Genomic DNA, 19,470 nt, shown 5'->3' with positions numbered 1-19,470 from the left:
TAGTTGAGTGTGATATCTGCTTTCTCTATTGCTTTTATTGTAATAAAGAAATACAGTATTAGCTAGAATTTTTAAGGAACGTGTGAGTGGGAGCAGCAAAATTCTCTGGATTGTAATCGGTTTATGATACTGGAAGTATGTGGTCAAGTTCATTGTCTGCCAAGTTATTAATGGGCAGTTACTTTGTTTGGCTGTACTTCTCGTTTAAATGAAACATTTTTGTGAAGCTTGCATTTTAGATGTAGCAGTTAATGGTTACTGAATTCTGGTAGGTCTCTATCAGGCTCGAGTGTCTCTGCAGAGTTATATACTTTTATTATTGTTGTTTCAGATTTTCATAGTCTCAGATCTGTCAAAACTGTATTTCATTTTTTAAAATACAATTTCTGACAAACATTTTTTTCTCTTGCAGGATAAAGTTGACAGCATTCAATTTTCCAACAGTGGTGACAGGTATGTTGAAAGGTGCTAAGATGTAACCAAATAATATATTACTTTGGAGATAGGAATGTATTTTTGTTCCTGCATGAAAGTTTCTAGTGAGATCTTACTACCTTAAACTGTAAGGTCTAATATGGGCTAACCTAGGAGAGAATAGCTGAGTTGAAGCTGTGTGCCTCAACCTTCTATCGAACTTTGGATTAGCTGGCTTTGTATTTGCTTGGAGGAATTTTATGTATCAAAAGTGTCTGTGGCTTCTTCGTTTTCTTTTCCTCACAGTTTAAGCAAATATTTGATCAAAACGGGAAACAGGAGAATGTGCAAATGGCCTAAGAAAAAGTTTTAGTCCTACTCATTTTTGTTTCTAATCTACTGTTATTTTTAAAGGAAATTGATTTGTTATTTTACAGCTGATTTTTGGGAGTGGAAAAAGTGTTGCTTAAATTCCATTTGTAAAATTTAAACTGAACTTCAAATACAGAGTGGCACCTAAATTGATTATTCATCATTTTCCCATCTCAAATCACAGAATGCTTTGATTGTCAGGGGCTTTTAAGGAAGGACATCTAGTTCCAAGCCCCTGCTACAGTCAGGGACACCTGACCTGACCTCTAGACCTGGTTGCTCACAGCCCCATCCAACCTGGCCTTGAGCCCTTCCAGGAAGGGAGCATCCACAACCTCACTGGGATACCTGTACCAGAATCTCACCACCATCACAGTAAATCAGCTTTTCCTAAGAAAATGAGAATTTCTATTGAAGTGAAAATATGGATTTTAGCCTTCAAGGCAGGCTTCAATACGCAACCATAAGTTACAGCTGTATTTTTGTTGGGTCCTTTCTCTCTCAGTAAGACGGGTAACTGCAAATGAGGATCCTAATTGTTAGCTTAGAACTTGTAATTCTTCCTTTTGAGAGCATTTGTCTGTACTTGTACACATCTTTGGCACTGTTGTTTTGCACTGATCCATCACATTTCAAGCTTGTATGGGTTACTTTTGAAAGCACTGTTTAAAGAAAGAAAAGCCCAAAGTCTCAAAAATAAAATAAGCCTAAGAAGCCAAACAATCTCACTGCTGCTGTTTTGCTTGGTGACACTTTCTTTGGAACATGCTTAGAATTTATAATTATGAATATGAATCATTGCTAATTAGAGTATAGACATGATATACCCAGTACACAACTTTTTATGTGGGAGCTGTATCAGCTGTCTTTCACAGTGTTGTGATTCATGGACTAGGGAGATTATTAGAATGTCTGATTGCCTTTTAGTTCCTCTCTTCAGGAGTTATTGATCTTCTATATTAATAGCTCAGTCATTTGTGAAGTATAAGCCTGAACTGCTGTGGTTTATACTTCAGTGTCTCAAAGAAAACTACTGGCAGTCTTCTCCTTTGTGCGCAGTTGTCGGTGGTTTTGCTGTGCTGATCTGTCCTTCCTTCTCTGTCAGTACCTGATACTTTGCAGTTTGAGAACACATTACTTAAAAAGCAGATATTTATAGAACTGTAACTGAGAAGGAATTGAGGATAACGTTGTGCATTTAACTTGGGGATTGGTACTGTTCTGCATGTTTTGAGAACTTTGTTCAGCTTCAGTTCTGAAAAACTTTTTTCCTTCTGGAAAGAGAAATAACAGTTAACTGTAGAAAAACTCTTAAATGTAAATTGACAATGACATTCGGTATTTCATGGTGTTATTCTGACTTGTGGTGTTGTTTCCCTCAGGAAATACTTTAAACAAATTCCTCTAACCATCCTTTAAAACTTCTTTAAGGTTCATAAGTGGCAGTAGAGATGGGACAGCACGAATCTGGCGCTATGAAGACGCTGAATGGAAGAGCATTCTGTTGGATATGTCCGATCGATTACCAGGGTAGGTGAAGTATTCCCTTTTTTATCTGTTATATATATCTATTAATATCTGTTAATATATCTATTATTCAAACTCAAGAAAGGACAGATTTGCTTTATACTTCATTGTTTTAAAAAGGAAAAAAAAAATTAAAATGTCAATACAAACTTAGTTATTAATGTTCCTTATCTTGTCTAGTTATTAACACAGGCAAACCAGTAATTTTTCTCTTGCTTGAGACTGAGATGGTTGAGGTAATTTTAACTCCTACCTTTATAACTTTAAATAGTGACATGTGTTCAGAAGAAGACAAATTTATGAGGCCTAAAGTAACGATGATCGCTTGGAACCAAAATGACGAGTATGTTGTTACGGCTGTAAATAATCATCTGCTCAAAGTTTGGAATTCGTGTACGGGGCAATTGCTTCATGATTTGGTGGTATGTAGTTATTGTTCAATGCTTTTTGGGGTAGATCTTCAGTAAGTCATTCTATGTTTAGAGTGGCATGTGCATGCTGAGTTCATCATTAGGTCTGATTGTCTTGAATATTCTACATTAATCGTAAGGGAAGTGTAATGTTTTGGGGATTTTTTTTTTTTAACCAAAACTGCTTTCTCCTGCTTTTGAACAAACTTGTCTGTTTAATGGTTCTTAATAGTTCACATTCATTTGCCAGAAGCTCCATATTTCCTAAGTTCTTGTTTGCATATGGGAAATAATTAAATTTCAAATGATGTTTCTACATTGGAAGAGTTTTTGCTCTACTTTCTGTGTCCCACTCTAGTTGCAGAGATAGCAATCTGGATACATGTACTGTGGAAGTGCTAACAGTTGATATATTTTTGGATGCAGGTTGTAGAGATTTTGTTTTAAAGAGTCTTTGTATAAGAAGAGAATGGTGCAGTGCTTAATGCAGATATCCTGTTGATTTGGATTTATATCCTCTCTTTTGCATGTGACTTGCAATTTTGAATTTTTAGGGGCATGCGGATGAAGTATTTGTCTTGGAGACCCATCCTTTTGATTCCAGGATAATGCTGTCTGCTGGTCATGATGGCAACATCTTTATATGGGACATTACAAAGGGCACAAAAACAAAGCATTATTTCAACATGGTAAGAGGTTTTTTAATTTCCACTTTTTCTCAACACCACAGTAGTGTGTTCATGTAATATTTTAAAGAACCATCATCAATATTCAACATGTATACCTGCTGCTATTTCAGTTTGCCACCAGAACTGTTACCTTAGAATTTCTTGGTCACTAGAACTATAGTTGCAATGTGACTAATACCGAGTTTATAATTTGATGTGTCAGGGCATGGGTTGGTTCCTTTGTCTGCTTCCAGTTGCCCGCCTGCTTCAATGAATCAGATGTCTCTTAGTGGACCCTTTACTAAGCTTAATCAGTTCACTAGCCTTGAAAAGTATCAGCTGCTTCCGTGCATTAGTACAATTCTCCAGAGCTTTTGGTTTGAGCTAGGTTAGGGTGTAAGCTTGTTGAGATAAGGAGGATTGTTTGTGAGAGGAGGATTGTGTGAACTTGTATCCAGATGTAAAGAATGTGAGATATGAGGGAACAAAGCAAGATGGCACTTTCATCATAATCAAGGTCTGATCTCTTTTTGGCTTGTTTACTGGTACTTCTCACTCTGTGAGTGCTGCAAATAGCTAACACCGGGGCTTTTCCACTCTTTGTTCCAAGGGACGTTTTAGCACCTCATTCACAGTATCTGTTACTAGTTTAGATGAGGTAGGTTCCACTGAAAAGCCTGAAAGACCTGTCTCTTCAGGAATCACATATACAAGTAGTTTATTCTCATCTGTACTAAAAATGATAATACTGTAAGCTTTGGTGCTTTTTGGAGCAGTTTTTGATTTTTGCTCTAAAAGTTTGAAATACTCTCAAGTTTCTTTCCTTTAATCTAGATTGAAGGCCAAGGACACGGTGCAGTTTTTGACTGCAAGTGCTCTCCTGATGGGCAGCATTTTGCATGTACTGATTCTCACGGTCACCTTCTGATTTTTGGCTTTGGCTGTAGCAAACCTTATGAAAAGGTAAGCTCAGTTTTTTATTAGAACTGTTTAGTTGAGCTTCCAACTGAAATTAGATTAGTAATGGCAATTCCTGAAACATGGAAAGTAACAGAATTTTGTATGTGTAGGGGATGTAAGTATAATGTGTTTCTTGATGTATATGAGTTCTACACGTAGAAAACATTTTGAATGTTAAGTGTAGAACAACATTGTTTTCTAAAATTGTTTTTGTTGCTTGGAAAAATGATGTCAAAAATGGGAGTACTGCATTGTGTACTGGTTATAGTAGTTGTACATAACTCTTCTCATTGGGAACTCACCTTTTACCTTTTTAGGTGGTTTTATGTTTCAATTAGTATTGCTTGTTTTCTTGTGTGTTTTCTGACAGATTTCCAAGTTCTTTCCTTCAATCTCACAACAAAACTTTCATTTCCTTTTAGATTCCTGATCAGATGTTCTTCCACACTGACTACCGACCCCTTATTCGAGACTCCAACAACTATGTCCTAGATGAACAGACTCAACAGGCTCCTCATCTCATGCCCCCTCCCTTCTTAGTAGATGTGGATGGAAACCCTCATCCAACAAAATATCAAAGATTGGTGCCAGGAAGAGAGAATTCTGCAGATGAACATCTGATTCCTCAACTTGGATATGTAGCAACAAGTAAGAATGCTAAAAATCTGTATCCAGAATTTATCTGTGCTGTAGTAATTCTGATTTGGGACAGAGTAGATGTGGCATAGGTGGTATAAAACTGTCATTGTTTTCCCACATGCTAGCAGCTATCATATGTATTTGTGTGCTTCAAGGATGCTGAAATATCCCACAGTGAATTCTACTTCCAAAAAGGAAAAAAAATGATCCTGTGTCTCAAGTGGATGTAAATTTTTTTGTTCTGGATCCGACATACATTAACTTAACTGTGCTTCAGTTTTAGACTCCACAAATGTCTCACTTGGGATAGGCAACTTGAATAATTTCCAGAGTTCTTGTTGTAGTCAGTTGCAGAACACGTCTGTGTGTGATGTGAACAAAGAAATCATTTGCTATAATAAGTTAATTATTCCATTCATGTTTGTTGTTCTGTTACACTTGCAAGGTGATGGAGAAGTGGTTGAACAAGTTATAGGCCAACAGACAGTTGATCAGGATGAACAAGGCATGGAGCCCAGCATTCTTGATGGTATGATTAGACAACTGCAACTACAACAAGATCAAAGAATTGCAGCAGCAGATCAAGAACCTGCTTCAAGTGGTGTACAGAATGGAGAAGGAACACCTAGAAGAGGTTAGTACTTAGAGGCTGAGAATGCAGCCTCACTGCATCTCTTTGAGGAGTGGAAGTGGAGAAGGAAGTGGCAGGCTCCTTGGGGTCACTGATGTAAGGACATGCAAGAACAACAAAGAACAGGTTTGGTGTAGGGACAGGGGTTCGTAGTGAACAAGAGGAAAAAATTTCTTTACCATGGAGGTGATTAAACACAGGGATGGGCTTCCTGGCAAGGTGATTGATGTCCTGTGCCTGTGAATGTTCAAGAATCATTTGGACGATGCTCTCAAGTGTGGGAGATGGAGAGGCCAGCTCGGCCTTGTCGTTTACTGACTCGCTGATAATGAGGCTCTGGAAAGGAGACAGAAGGTCTGAACAAACAGGGATGTCTTGTACCTAGGCATAAGATAAACTTAACTTGGATATTGTTTTGGGGGCTAAGCTTCTCTTTATGTAATTTTCTGGTTAAGATTTTATTCCTTCACTAAAGCACTGTTGTTACCGTGATTAAATAACAAAACAAAGCCTTTCAGTGTTCAGGACTGTTAACTGTATTTACTGTAGAGTGCTTTGTTTTTTGCAATATGTGACATGTGCAGGATCTTCATTGATTCATTCTTCTTCGAGGTTTTCAGGATGAGCATTTTACCATACTGGAGTCCTTTCTTCCTTCTTTGTAGGTTTAAACTAGAATCTCTTATGATAAGTGTCTGTAGTTTCAATTATTTACAACCAGTTTCAGGGAAACTGCTTTTCAAAACCTCAGAACTGCCTGAAATTGTTCAGAAATAACACCTGTTACGTTATACTTGCTTTCACTGTATTAAAGTAATAGTATAAACGACCATTTAGAAAGCACATGTGCCTTGTTGCTCTATTTTCTACAAGACAAGTTCCTGAAAGTGACCCCTCGACTTCTACATAATGATCATGGAGATAAGAATAAGGGAATTGATAGGCTTTTTCTCTTATCTGTAGTAAGGAAAACAAGATTTTAATTCTGCATAATCCAAAAGAAATGTCTTTATTTATATATTTTAGTATTCAGAAGACCAAGTTTAGATATCCAGTCTCCTCCCAATATTGGTCTGCGCCGCAGTGGGCAAGTTGAAGGTGTGAGGCAAATGCATCAGAACGCCCCACGAAGTCAGATGGCTACGGAGAGAGACCTTCAGGCCTGGAGACGAAGAGTTGTTGTACCAGAAATACCACCAAGCTTACTCAGGTCTGTAAAGAGCTGACTTGGCTGGAGATAAATCTAGAGAGAGTGCATCATTCTCTTACTTCTAAATTGAGTACTGCTGTCTAAAATAGGCTCTGGTATGAATTGAAATAATTGAATGGACAGCTGTGCTTAAAGCTTTTTAATTGTAAGCTCCATTCAACAAGATGAATGAAAAATTAGTTTAATAAAGAATGATTCTCCCATATTTTATTTCAGTACTTTGAGTCTCCATTAAAAACCAAATGTCTGAGGTTCTTGTTTTTATCCAAAAGAAAGGGAGGTGCAGGTGAAATGTGTGTATGTGAAAGAGTTTAGAGAGGTTATGCTTTTGTGAGACTCTGGGAGGGCAACGTGTTAAGACCAGAAACAAACTGAACGCTTGATACATTTGCAGCAAGATGTGTACCGTAAACTTCAGGACAGTTCTTTACTGCAGAAGTAATTAGCTTGCTTTGAAAAGTACTAATAGTATGCATCTGTGTTGTGATAGCCAGCTTCTTTTTCTGGAAGTCAGAGGACTTCTGTTATGTTGTAGGCCTTTGAACAATAATACAAGTCTGGAATTAATGAAATAGGAGCAGATGCTAGGACTTTTTACATAGATGTTTTTTTCTTAAGAGAATGGATTGTTTGATTCAGTGTTGCTAAAAGAGATGAAGCATTACGCTTTCATGACTTCCTTATAGGAAGCAGGAAAAATACCGAATTGCAAAAGGGGAAGAAGAGAGAGCTCTTTACCAGTCAGAGAGGAGAAGAAAGTCATTCCAGTCATCGGATAAGGTACGTATCAACTTCTAGGAAAGCTGGTATTCTGCTTTAAACTAAGAAAGCAGACATTTCTAAAGGTCTGGTATTCAAAGGTTCCTGTGATAAGCTTCTGCAGGACAAAATTTACAAGACAGTTATGGGACTAAATTTGTTTTACTTCTGTGAACACCTAAATTTCATTTTTTTTAGTTAAGTTTTGCCTCTTTCCTCCAGGGTATTTAGTAGAATTTATAAAGACAGTGTTTTCAGACCATTTTAGTTTTACCACAGTTAAGAGATGAAAGGCAGTTGTGTAGGTTGATATAAGCATTGAGGAGGGGCAAGTAAGAGTGTTCAGGATCTTAAGTTTGAAGAATTGTAGGGTACGTTGTGATTCTGTGCTTTTTTTAGCTTTAGATGATCATGTTTTGTATATGATAAACTTTTTTCACAATTGCTTTACTTTGAACTCTTTTTCATTGTCAGTTTTTTTGGAAGAGGTCAGTAAGAAGGATAGATACTGGACTAGTTTTGTAAGGTTGTGGACTAATTCACTATATTTTGCAGTACAAAACAACTTGATGAACAACTTGAGGGGGGAAACTATACTGCATGATTCCCATAATTGGGATGAGGCATGAATTTCTCTTCTTGATTCTATTAACGTATGTAAGTGACATGAATCAACTTGTCACTTGTATTAGTAGGGAACACTTTAATTAAACTTTAGGTTGGGAACTGGATATGTAATGGCTTATGGTAAAATTATTTCTTGTGAGAAGGAATTGTGATGTCTGTGATGCAGTGAGGCCATTTCAGTTGTTGCATTTGTCAGTGCTTTTAGATACCCCTTTGAGCCTCATACAAATGTTTGCCATGTAAATATTCCCATGTAACATTTCTTTCTACTTTATAAATAAATTAGAGTGACTCCGAGTCTTCGATAATACAGTCTAAACGTAGACTGCATAGACGGAAATATCCAAATTACCGAACACGAAACAACATTGAACAGCTTGATTCTTCTGATGAGGAGAGAGATGACTGCTTTAGTTTGATAGAGCAGGTAAGTTCTCTTGATTTCAGTATTTTCAATTTCAGTTCCTTAAGTATAGTTTCATAGCATTGTAACTTCTTTTGTAAAACAAAACAGGGAAGGCATTTACTGTAACAGTAGTGATGCTTGCAGAAATGGTAATGCTTCTCAAACATCATTATTTGTTGCCTTAATAACAGTGATCTTTCCTGTCAGTTTAGACATGCCTAAGCTATGTTTGCTGAGAATCTTAATCAAATCCATAGATGGAGGCAAAAACCTGATATATTGCTGAGATTGACTTAAACTGAGATTTGGATTCTGGATATTTTTTTTTTTTTTAAATTTTCCTCTTCAAAAAGCTTTTTTATGGCCTAGTAAGGTTTATCTTCTGTAGTTTATTTAAACTGGCTGAGTCCTGGCTCACAATTTGAGGGATGAAATGCAGTTTTGTGAGTAGCAGGAGGCTTGGCTGTTGTGGTTTTGGATGCTATGAGTACATGCTAGGGCTGCTTCCATTGCAGTTGATTTGCTTTGCACACAAGGAAATAGTTTCAAAAGGGGAAAGAAATTGACAAAGTCAAACTTGTTGGACCAGTGTCCTGTTTTGTTAATGAAGAGTGGTGAATGGAGATGTTCAGGAGCTAAGATAATGCTCCTTTAAGATGGTGGAAAACTACTCTTGCCTTGCTAGGATAATAATAATAAACACTTTAATAAAAAGTTCAATTTTTTTCTTATTTTGGTGGTAGAGTAGAAAGTGAGTTGGCAGGTGACAGGTTGTGTGTTGTTTAATTCAAAGACTTGCAGCATGAGTAAGATCATCTATACTGTGTGAACAGTATTGGTTATATGGGGAAACTTGCTCTGACAGGCTGACAAATGTTATCAGTTGGACTAATTCAGAAGGTATTAAACTTGAAAGTGCAAGTCAGACCTTCTTTGGTTGTTTGACAGTATATAACTTGGGACACAAACAGTGCGTTATATTTAGTTATATATCAGCCTAGTAAAATGTGAGTTAATGTCTAGGAGTTAGTGATTAATAGTGCAGTCCTGAGGTTAATGCGCTTAGTTGAAGTAAAGGAGGTGACAGGAAATTACTACTTTAAATTCCACTTTACCAGATTTCTTGGTAACCATGCAGGTTAGATGTGGGAGCAGATAATGTGTTTTATGTTTAGGACCATTAAAAAGTGTTGTGAGATAGTTTTGGTTTGACTCTTGACAATTTTTCAATTCAGGAAGCTGAAGAAAGTGAGGGCTCTGGATCATCTGAAGAGGAGGAAGAATGGAGAAGTGATAAGAAAAGCAACACTTTCAGCTCTAGGTAAAAGCAAACAACTCCCAGCTTTTACTTTTATGAATTTCAGTTCAGTTTTGGCAAGTTCAACTTGTATGGAAGCTCTAGTGTAATCCATATGATTTATATGCTTTCTTGGTGACTGTATGGCAATGTCACATTGCATCTTTATTTACTGTGACCAGACCTTTTTCTCTCTTACTGTAGTTTCTAATCCTTTCACTTGTTGGATTTTTTCTTGCTATCTGGCTTAAAAATAATAATAATCATATTTTATTTATTCATTTTTTGAGAACAGAGCAACAGTCAGTTGCTTGCTCTTAAGATTATGGTTGGTTGAAAACAACAACAATAAAATCTTAATTTTGATGAGTAACTTTATTATTTAGAACAGGAGTTACAGATGTGTTTTTTTGTTTTTTTTAACTGATATTAACATGACTTTCTAAGTATTCTTTCTAGAATTCTCTAGTAGCAGAAGTGAGAAGTACGAATATCCAAAAGCAAGTTGAACCTTTGAGATTTGTGTAACTGTTTTTAACGAGTTCAGTTTACACTTGATTGTTTTATTAGGGATGGCTTTTATTCAAATAAAAGTCGTGAACTTTAGAATTCACCAGACATCTTTTCTTTGGAAAGCATAGTTTAAATTACAGTCTTTCCAGAAAATTACTTAACATATCAAGTAGTTATTGGGGACAAAAAAAGAGATAGTTCTTATGATACTGCTTTCCATGATAATCTATATCAGGAAGTGTTGGTCTAACAGATATTAGCATTCTTAAAGTACTGACAAATCAATTCTGTATTTGTATTCCCCGTGATGCGCTCGTCATGGTCAGTGATTCTTCAAGTAGATACTCTGACTGGATCGCTGATGCAGGGATTAACCTGCAGCCTCCTGTCCGGACCTCTCGACGGAAACCTGTCAGGTACTGTAGTACCTCAGAAGATGAAGTGTCAGCAGGGAAATCATCTCCTCCAAAGCGAAGAAGGAGAAAAAGAAGAAAAAAGCCCAGACCGAAAAAGCAGGAAGGGGTATGAAATTCATTTATTGTATTCACTTTCTACTAGATTGCTCTCTTTAGGTTGTGTACCTCTTCACTGGAAACTCTTAAGTAGTGGCTATTGCGGTTGGACACTGATGTTATTACCCCTACATACAGGCTGCCCTTGAGAATTTGAGAACATTTTCATATCCAAGCTTATCTACGCTCCAAATGAAACCCTTGTTCAATTAAAATAAAAAATATTCAGAAAAACGTTCCAAGAGGGAAACATTATTAAGTAACTGTACAGAATAATAGACAAAAACCCTGTAATGCAGTCTGGTTTTAATTAGTATATTGTTTGAGAAACTTGGGAGATATAGTTGCTGTATTTATGAGAACAGTTTCTACTTGGGTTGAATTTTTTATTTTTGTAAAAGGTAACAATTATTCTTCAAGCTACTTAAGTTTTTAAGTTATTTTTTGAGTTTCCATAGTGGGTTTTATTGGCCATTTTCTCTCCATCCTCTCACTTGTTTCAAATAATACTGATAAATTTTTGGAATCCCTTTTAATATCTACATTTATTGAACAAGTGGTTGATTTGTTTAATTATGCAGCCATTTCTGATATTAGAATTTTGTTTTAGCTCTCTTTTAAGGTAAGCTTGATGAGCAGGGTTAACTTAATCTGTCTGCAGAATGGAATAAATTGAGGATGTTTGTTGACAAGTATGTAATCTGAAATTATACATAACCATAAACTATTTGGGGGAACAAAGCCAAAGCCTTAAATAACTCTCTAATCACTCTGGTAACTTTCCATCTTCAGATGATTTCTTGCATCTTCATAAGATTTTTACTGGGCACTGAGGATTCCATCTGAACTATAAGGCTTTGATTCTCTTGGGAATTGTAAAATAGTTATCTTGATGACTCAGATCTTCAAGCAAGAACAAAATGCTTAACATGAATAGTGCAAATACAGTTTGAGGAAAGCCTTGAAGGAATTTAGCTAGCACGTTTTGGAGATGTACAATAGTCTTTCATACTGAAGCCTTTGTCTGCCAGATTGTTGTCTGTTGTGTCTACTTTCAATGTCTATTAAATTTACAGGCTAATACGCCAACACAACCAGTAAATTCAGAACTGTCATATGATTGGCATCCTCCTGTTTGGATAACAGACACAGCTCTTCGACGATCTCCGTTTGTTCCTCAGATGGGAGATGAGGTAAGAATACTTGTTAAAATCTCCTTCAAATGCTTTTACTACTTGCATATTTCTATAACATTTACTTTTTGGGTATTTTTTTTAAGGTGATATATTTTCGGCAAGGACATGAAGCTTACATTGAAGCGGTTAGAAGAAATAACATTTATGAACTGAATCCACACAAGGAGCCATGGAGAAAAGTAGTGCTTAGGGTAGGTCTGCATTGAATATGATCTGGGTTTCAGCTCTAGTAATCTGTGAATAAGGATTGTGCTGCACTAGTTTTAAAATATTAATTTCTGAGGTTATGCCATTTTCCTTAATACTTTTGTACGAAGACAAGAGGGGAAAATTGTATTCACTTATCAAGTACTTTTGAAGTTACCTATCGGAATCCTGAATGAAGATGTCTGTCTTCATATTGCCAAGTCTAACAGGCTGTCTTCCACTGAAATCTCAAATATGGTTCCAGTATTGTCATTTTCTATGTGGATATAATATAAATAATATTTACTTAATATAATATTTAGTTAACTATTATTAGACTAATAATGCTGTGCATAGTCCAATTGGTAATGCTTTCTGAAACTGTTTGTTCTTACCTGTAGGATCAGGAGTTGGTAAAAATTGTAGGAATTAGATACGAGGTTGGTCCTCCCACGTTGTGCTGCCTCAAGCTTGCCTTTATAGATCATGCCACCGGAAAACATACTGACAAATCATTTTCCATCAAGTATGTGCATCTATATTTTCTTGAAAAGTTCCAAAGAATGTATATATTTTTTAAGCTTTTTCCTGAAGCCCTAAGCTACACGCCTGAAAGGGTATTTTTCTTAATCTAGATACCATGATATGCCAGATGTTATTGACTTCCTTATATTACGTCAGTTCTATGATGAAGCACGGCAAAGGAACTGGCAAGCTTGTAAGTGTGTTTTCTATGTATTTGATAGAATGATTTTGAAATAAGTATATCATTACTTGAGTTTCTAGGTGCCCTTTCCTTGTAATTCCAAAGGGCTCTCTGTTAGATATGGTTTGTCTGCCTGTTTGAAGTTTGAAATACCCCTAGTAGCAGTAAGTAAGGGTTTTGGAGGGTCTACCATACCTCAAAGATTAGCTTCAAAACATAAAATCAGATTCTGGTGTTGTCTTTTCATGTTTTTTAGTTAAGTAACAAAGAGATTTAGCACTTTTTGGCATAATCTGTTATCTTTTACCCGAGTGTCAGTATTTTTAGAACTAAAAGCTGAAATCCACTGATCAGAAATGTGTTAATGACGTATAGAAGAAGCATAGTTAAGTAACTCTTGTTAGTAAAATACGCGAGCAGAATTTTTTTTCCTCTAGCTGACAGGTTCCGATCCATTATTGATGATGCATGGTGGTTTGGAACAGTGTTGGGTCAAGAACCATATCAGCCTCAATATCCAGATAGTCACTTTCAGTGTTACAGTGTTAAGTAAGTATAAAAGGATTTTACACTTCTAATGTTAGTAGTGTGAATTGCCTTTTACTTAGCTAGCCTCTTGGTATAAGAATGCATAAGTTGTTGAAATGTTTTTACTGGCTGTGTTATCACTTCTCAATGGTATCTAATCTAACATGGTGTAAATACGTAATAATTTTATGCAACTTCTTAATGAAAGGAAACATGATAAAATAAGTTCTTGACTTCTTTGATTGTGTCATCTTCTCTAACAACCTCTGCTTAATCTCTTCCGTGAAGCAATTCAATTCCCAATTTATATAAGTTATTAGTTTTGAGACATAATTGGTTTTGGATGGGGCACGCTGAATCTTTTTTGTTGTTGAGATCATAATTTTTAACACTTAAATTTCTTACACTTCTGTCCTTCATGTTACAATCCACAAGAGCAAGTATTGCTGTAATGTGACTGTATGCAATCACTTGAGCCTTGTGTAAATTACGTTTATGTAGCTGTATCCTCCTGTTTGCTGTATGGATGTGAAGACAGAACAAGTCCATTGCTTACTGGTATTTGGCTGTGTTTGCTCCTATATGGTTCTGCTTGAAGTCTGTCCTGCTTTTCATCTTTGGGTTATATTTAGCAGATAGTGTAATTAACCCTGTGCTGCCTCAGACAGACAAATCCCTTTGATCAATGTGCTTGTCAGGAGTTAATACTGCATGATGAAGGCTTATGTTGTTTGGAACGTGGCAAGGTTGAGCAAATCCAAGGGTAATACAGAAGTGTGGGGGGGTAAAGCCTGCTTAAGTAGAAAAGGCTGGGAACTTCAGCATCAAACTTACAATAGTTGGACTAAGGGATGCACCCGCTTCCTGGGAACTGCAAACCTGCAGTCCATTCTGAACTCACTTCCATCACATATGACAGTAAATACTTCTCATTAAATAATCATTCCTTCAGAGGAGATGCTTCCTGTGGAAGGAAGTAGAAAGGTTTCCGTTCTGCTGGAGCAGTTTCTGCTTCATTTTGACTTGAGTCAGATGCTTATCTTGGGCTGGTAAGAAGCTTAGGGAGGTGTTGGCCTTCTAAAGAACAGCTTTTGCATTGCTGTTGCAGTTCAAAGTGCCTGCTCCTATTTCTGTCTTTTAGAGATGGCATCTTGTGTCAAGCAGAAAATGCTGGAAAAGTTTTGGTTGCGTATTAGATCTGTGAGCTCCCTAACCTGTACCTTTCCCAGGAAGCAGTCAGTACTAAGAAGGATCAGAGAGTCTTGCTGATGGTCACCCTGAATTTGTGCAAAGATAAAGCTATTTTACAGTGTTGAACTGATAATGGGATGTTTTTTCATAGTCCTTGGAAATGAAGTCATGCTAGCAATACAGGGGATGTCAGCAAATGATTAAAGGCTTCCTGTTCTGAACTTGATTTTATCCTGTGTCTGTCAGATGCATTCCTAGTCTGACAGCCAAATGGTTTGTTGTTTTTTTTTTCCTCAGTCCCTGGTTCTGGGGTTTGTTGCCTTGTGGGAAAGGGCTCTGATGATGAGCTTACTCTGGTCTTGCTGGGCAGTTTTATTCTGAAGCTCTGCCATGTTCAGCATGGAAACGAGGCATTTGTGGGACTCTTAATTTGAAACTCATGGTGAAGTTGCAACCTGTGCTACAGTTGGATGGTTCAGAGGGAAACTGATGAACTGCAGACTTGGCTGCAGTTTCAGTTTTTTAAAAGCCCTTGAAAGGATTTCTCTTCAAGAGATGTTAACTAAGATAACACTACATTGGAGCAAATACTTATGTGTGCTGAAAATTAGCTGAAGTATAGGGAGCAAAAGAACCATTGAGGTGATCACAGAACCAGGCAATATTAGCAGATTCATAAGAGTATTAAGTGAAAACAGATGCTGAAGGAAATAATGTAGGATATATTCACTAAATGCCCAGAGGAATCTAGTGACTGTGAACATTGAAAGTATGAGTAGAATGGTTTTGTACCAGGATTATACAGCCTCCTCCTAATAGTTTCAAATAGGGAAATTACTGGTCTAGCCAGACCAGTAGGGTATTAGGCTGACCCAGAAGTACATTTTCTTATGTTTGAAATACTGAACTTCATTGGCTGCTTTGCTGTTAATTTTATTAAATCATATTGCTATTATGTTGTTATTACATACTATTAATATAATTCAATAATAATATGATTAATACTACTTCAATATTATCGTATTATGTTAAAATTACATATTATTATTAAATCATATTAATCAGCATGTAGGAATGTTCCTATCTGATAGTGAAATATCAGTGAATATGCTGGTACTCTGTTAATATCAGCTCTGTTTGCTTTTCCTTCCTGTTAACTTTAGTTTCTACATTTTATTTTTCTCTGTCTTAATGTGGTAGGCCTTAGTTCATGAAGAGTTAATACGCCATATAACTCAGTTTTTATTCTTCCTTTATCTAAGACATTCTTCAGACTTCTACAAATATTGTTGTGTATTGGGGGAAAAAATCCTGCTTCTCCTTGTTTTTCTTGTATCTTCCCTTACATTATGTTACCTTGTTTTTCTAAGTGTATGGCTTATTTTTCTTAAGCAGCTTCTTGTTCTGATATTTTAATGTCAATTTTTATATTGGGTAAGTTGCATATGGCTGAGTAGGAGCTCAATTTTAATTTCTTTATAAATCACGTTTCCTTTTTTGCAGTGTTGTCAATTAATTGTTAACTAATAATTTTGCTTATATACCTTAATACAGTATGTTTTACTAAGGCCTAAAAATAGCAATGATGGAGAATTTCTTTAAATGTTCTTGGAAGAAATACTTTCAACTTAATGTTAACTTGTTTGTTTCTGTTTTCTTTTTAATTTGGTGAATCAGATGGGACAATGGTGAGGTTGAGAAGCTTAGTCCATGGGACATGGAACCAATATCTGACAATGGTAGGTAGAAGCTCCCTGAACAGTACAGTTCCCTCTTTATGGATCCTTTGTTACATGCGGGTAGTGTGCCTGTGATGATTCTTGCAGGATAGTCTCACTTCAGTGTTAGAGAAATGTCTTTGATATATCTAGATTTTACTTCTCCCTCTGGAGCTTTCCATCTTCCACAGTAGTTTTGAAGGAAATACTTGACATGTGGATCTCTGGCGTGTACAATAAAACCTGCTGCTGCTGGAAGTCTTGTCTTGGAAAACATAGAAACTTAAAAAAAAAAACAAAAAAACAAAAAAAAACCACAAAACCGAACTAGTTTGAATTATGGTACTGTATAGGAATTGGAATAAATATAAGTAGAATTTCCAGTCAGTAATTCTATATTGTTTATACTTTTAAAATAGCTGTTTGTATGGGTTTAGTGGTGAAACACAAATTAATTGTAAATGAAATAATTCAATTCCTGATTTGTCTTCCTCAGTTCAGTTTTCCAATGCTTGTTAATGCCAGCAGCAGGAAGGGAGGACAGAGTAGTCACTGAATAACTTGCTTAAAGGATATCAATTTTCCTATTCACTTTTCCTAGAAAATAAGCTTTTTTCCTTATTCCTAAATGCCAGAAAAGTTTATGCTGTGTGTGTATATACACATAATGTGTGTATAAATAAATATTCTGAGTTAGGCCTTTTCAGACTTGTGCTTAAATCAAGAGAATAAATGAAGTCTTCTGGAAATAAAGAATTGCAGAGAGTAAAGGGTACCTTTCGGTTGTACTATGTTTTTTCCCCTTGCTCTTAGTATCAAACTCAAGGCAACGTATGCTTTTCTCCACTGTGCTTACTAACAACTACTTGTATGGTTTACAAAAATTAATGATTTCTCGTGTTCTCACTACTCGCGCTTTCCTTTTTGTTATCACTCTTCAGTTGATCAACCTGAAGAATTAGGAGCTAGTGTTTCTGTGACTTATGAAGAAATGGAGAAGCTGCTGTACAAACCCGAAGAAGGGGAGTGGGGGATGCGATCCCGCGATGAAGCTTGTGAACGGATTATCAGCGGGATTGACCAACTTCTGACTCTTGGTGAGAATGTCCTTTCAGTTTTAGGTAGTTTACTCCTAGAGTTAGATTTACATGCAGTTCTCATACTGTATTTGTACTCAGATGTTTATATTTTGGTACATTGTTGGTTTTATCAAGGGTGCTTTTACAAGCCATTTAGATGCCTCGTTCAGTTTTCATAGGCATGTGTGTATGTAAATAATCCTGTTAATTTTGCTGTTTCTTAACAGACATTTCAGCAGCTTTTGCTGGTCCAGTTGACCTCTGTACATATCCCAAGTACTGTACCGTGATTGCTTACCCAACAGACCTGAACACTATTCGAACAAGACTGGTCAACCGATTCTACAGGTTAGTACTAGCTGCAGAAACCAGACAGAACGTGGCCTTATGTTTGTACACTGTGAGAAGATCTGAATGTTTTTTTGGTCTTTTTTTCTATAAACACTTTGAAAACCAATAGTCTAGTACCTGAATTTGGCACGTGTTTTGTAGCAACGTTAATTTTGTTGTTGTTGTTTCTTAGTTCTTAAGGAAATCGATTTCAGCCTATATTGATACAGTTTGCAGAGTTAATGCTGACATACTTAAGTGCAGACCTGATAAGTTTCTGATCGCCGAAGTCGCCTGACTCGGAGCCGTCCCGGACCGATCAGCAGCGGCTGACTGCGTGGTCAAGGGGGATCTCGGGCGGTTCCTTCAAGCAGGGAACCCCCGGGTAGAGGAGAAGCCCGGCAGCTCTCAGGGAGCAGCTGACGCAGCCGCTGACCACCTCCGGGTGGAAGGGACCTCAAGATCATGTTAGTTCCAACCCCCCTGCCTAGCAGGGCCACCAAACATACACCTCTACTAGATCAGGTTTGCCAGGGCCCCGTCCAACCTGGCCTTTGAACACTCCAAGGACGGGCATCCACAACCTCCCTGGGCAGCCCGTTCCAGGGCCTAACCACTCTGCTAGTAAACAACTTTCCCCCTAACATCCAACCTAAATCTTCCCTCTTTCAACTTAAATCAGTTTCCCCTAGTCCTGCTATTATCAGCCCTTTCCAAGAGTTTACTCCCCTCCTGGCAGTAAGTTCCCTTCAGGTACTGAAAAGGCTGCAATGAGGTCGCCCCGCAACTTCTCTTCTCCAGGCTGAAACAAACCCAACTCCCTCAGCCTGTCCTCATAGGGGAGGTGCTCCAGCCCCGCTGATCATCTTTGTGGCCCCCTCTGGACCCTTTCCAAATCTCTCATATCTTTTTTGTACTGAGGGCTCCACACCTGGACACAGTACTCCAGATGGGGCCTCACAAGAGCAGAGTAGAGAGGACGATCACCTCCCTATCCCTGCGACCACCCCTCTCCTGATGGAGCCAGGATCCCATTTGCTTTCCGGGCTGCCAGAGCGCACTGCTGGCTCATGTTAAGTTTCTCATCTATCAGGACCCCTAGGTCTTTTTCTGCCGAGCTGCTCTCAAGGACAACTCCTCCCAGCCTGTACAGGTGCCTGGGGTTCTTCCGGCCCAAGTGCAAAACCTTGCACTTTGCCGTGTTGAACTCATTAGGTTCACCCGAGCCCAGCTTTCCAGCCTGTCAAGGTCCCTCTGAATGGCATCGTTCCCTCACCGTATCGACTGCACCACTCAGCTTGGTGTCATCAGCAAACTTGCTGAGGGTGCACTCCATTCCCTCATCGATGTCATTAATAAAGATGTTAAAGAGCACCGGTCCCAAGACAGACCCTTGAGGGACGCCACTCGTTACCGGCCTCCACCTGGACATAGAGCCATTGACCACCACCCCTCTGTCTGCGGCCTTTCAACCAATTGCTTATCCATCTAGTTGTCCACCCATCAAATCCACCTCCCTCCAATTTGGAGATGAGGAATGTGATGGGGGACCCCATGTCAAAGGCCTTGCTCAGGTCCAGGTAAATGACAT

General features: G+C 37.7%; 1 protein-coding gene across 4 annotated transcripts in view; it reads left to right on the top strand.

Annotated features, from left to right (window-relative positions):
• The window catches only part of BRWD1 (bromodomain and WD repeat domain containing 1), a 47,098-nt gene that overhangs the window by 11,316 nt on the left and 16,312 nt on the right, over positions 1-19,470 (top strand). For all 4 annotated transcript variants that reach the window (XM_015882622.1, XM_015882618.1, XM_015882609.1 and 1 more), the window contains exons 12-31: positions 413-453; positions 2,218-2,316; positions 2,585-2,735; positions 3,278-3,412; positions 4,226-4,354; positions 4,774-4,999; positions 5,436-5,624; positions 6,648-6,831; positions 7,518-7,611; positions 8,504-8,644; positions 9,859-9,944; positions 10,760-10,955; positions 12,022-12,138; positions 12,225-12,332; positions 12,729-12,853; positions 12,963-13,045; positions 13,471-13,582; positions 16,430-16,491; positions 17,412-17,567; positions 17,777-17,897. In XM_015882622.1, the coding sequence (XP_015738108.1) occupies positions 413-453; positions 2,218-2,316; positions 2,585-2,735; positions 3,278-3,412; positions 4,226-4,354; positions 4,774-4,999; positions 5,436-5,624; positions 6,648-6,831; positions 7,518-7,611; positions 8,504-8,644; positions 9,859-9,944; positions 10,760-10,955; positions 12,022-12,138; positions 12,225-12,332; positions 12,729-12,853; positions 12,963-13,045; positions 13,471-13,582; positions 16,430-16,491; positions 17,412-17,567; positions 17,777-17,897 (2,555 nt within the window). The remainder of the gene's footprint in view (positions 1-412; positions 454-2,217; positions 2,317-2,584; positions 2,736-3,277; positions 3,413-4,225; positions 4,355-4,773; positions 5,000-5,435; positions 5,625-6,647; positions 6,832-7,517; positions 7,612-8,503; positions 8,645-9,858; positions 9,945-10,759; positions 10,956-12,021; positions 12,139-12,224; positions 12,333-12,728; positions 12,854-12,962; positions 13,046-13,470; positions 13,583-16,429; positions 16,492-17,411; positions 17,568-17,776; positions 17,898-19,470) is intronic.

Source organism: Coturnix japonica, chromosome 1, assembly GCF_001577835.2.
Source record: "Coturnix japonica isolate 7356 chromosome 1, Coturnix japonica 2.1, whole genome shotgun sequence".
NCBI lineage: Eukaryota > Metazoa > Chordata > Aves > Galliformes > Phasianidae > Coturnix > Coturnix japonica.
The sequence above is the reverse complement of the archived record's forward strand: the minus strand, read 5'-3'. Positions and strand labels throughout refer to the sequence as shown.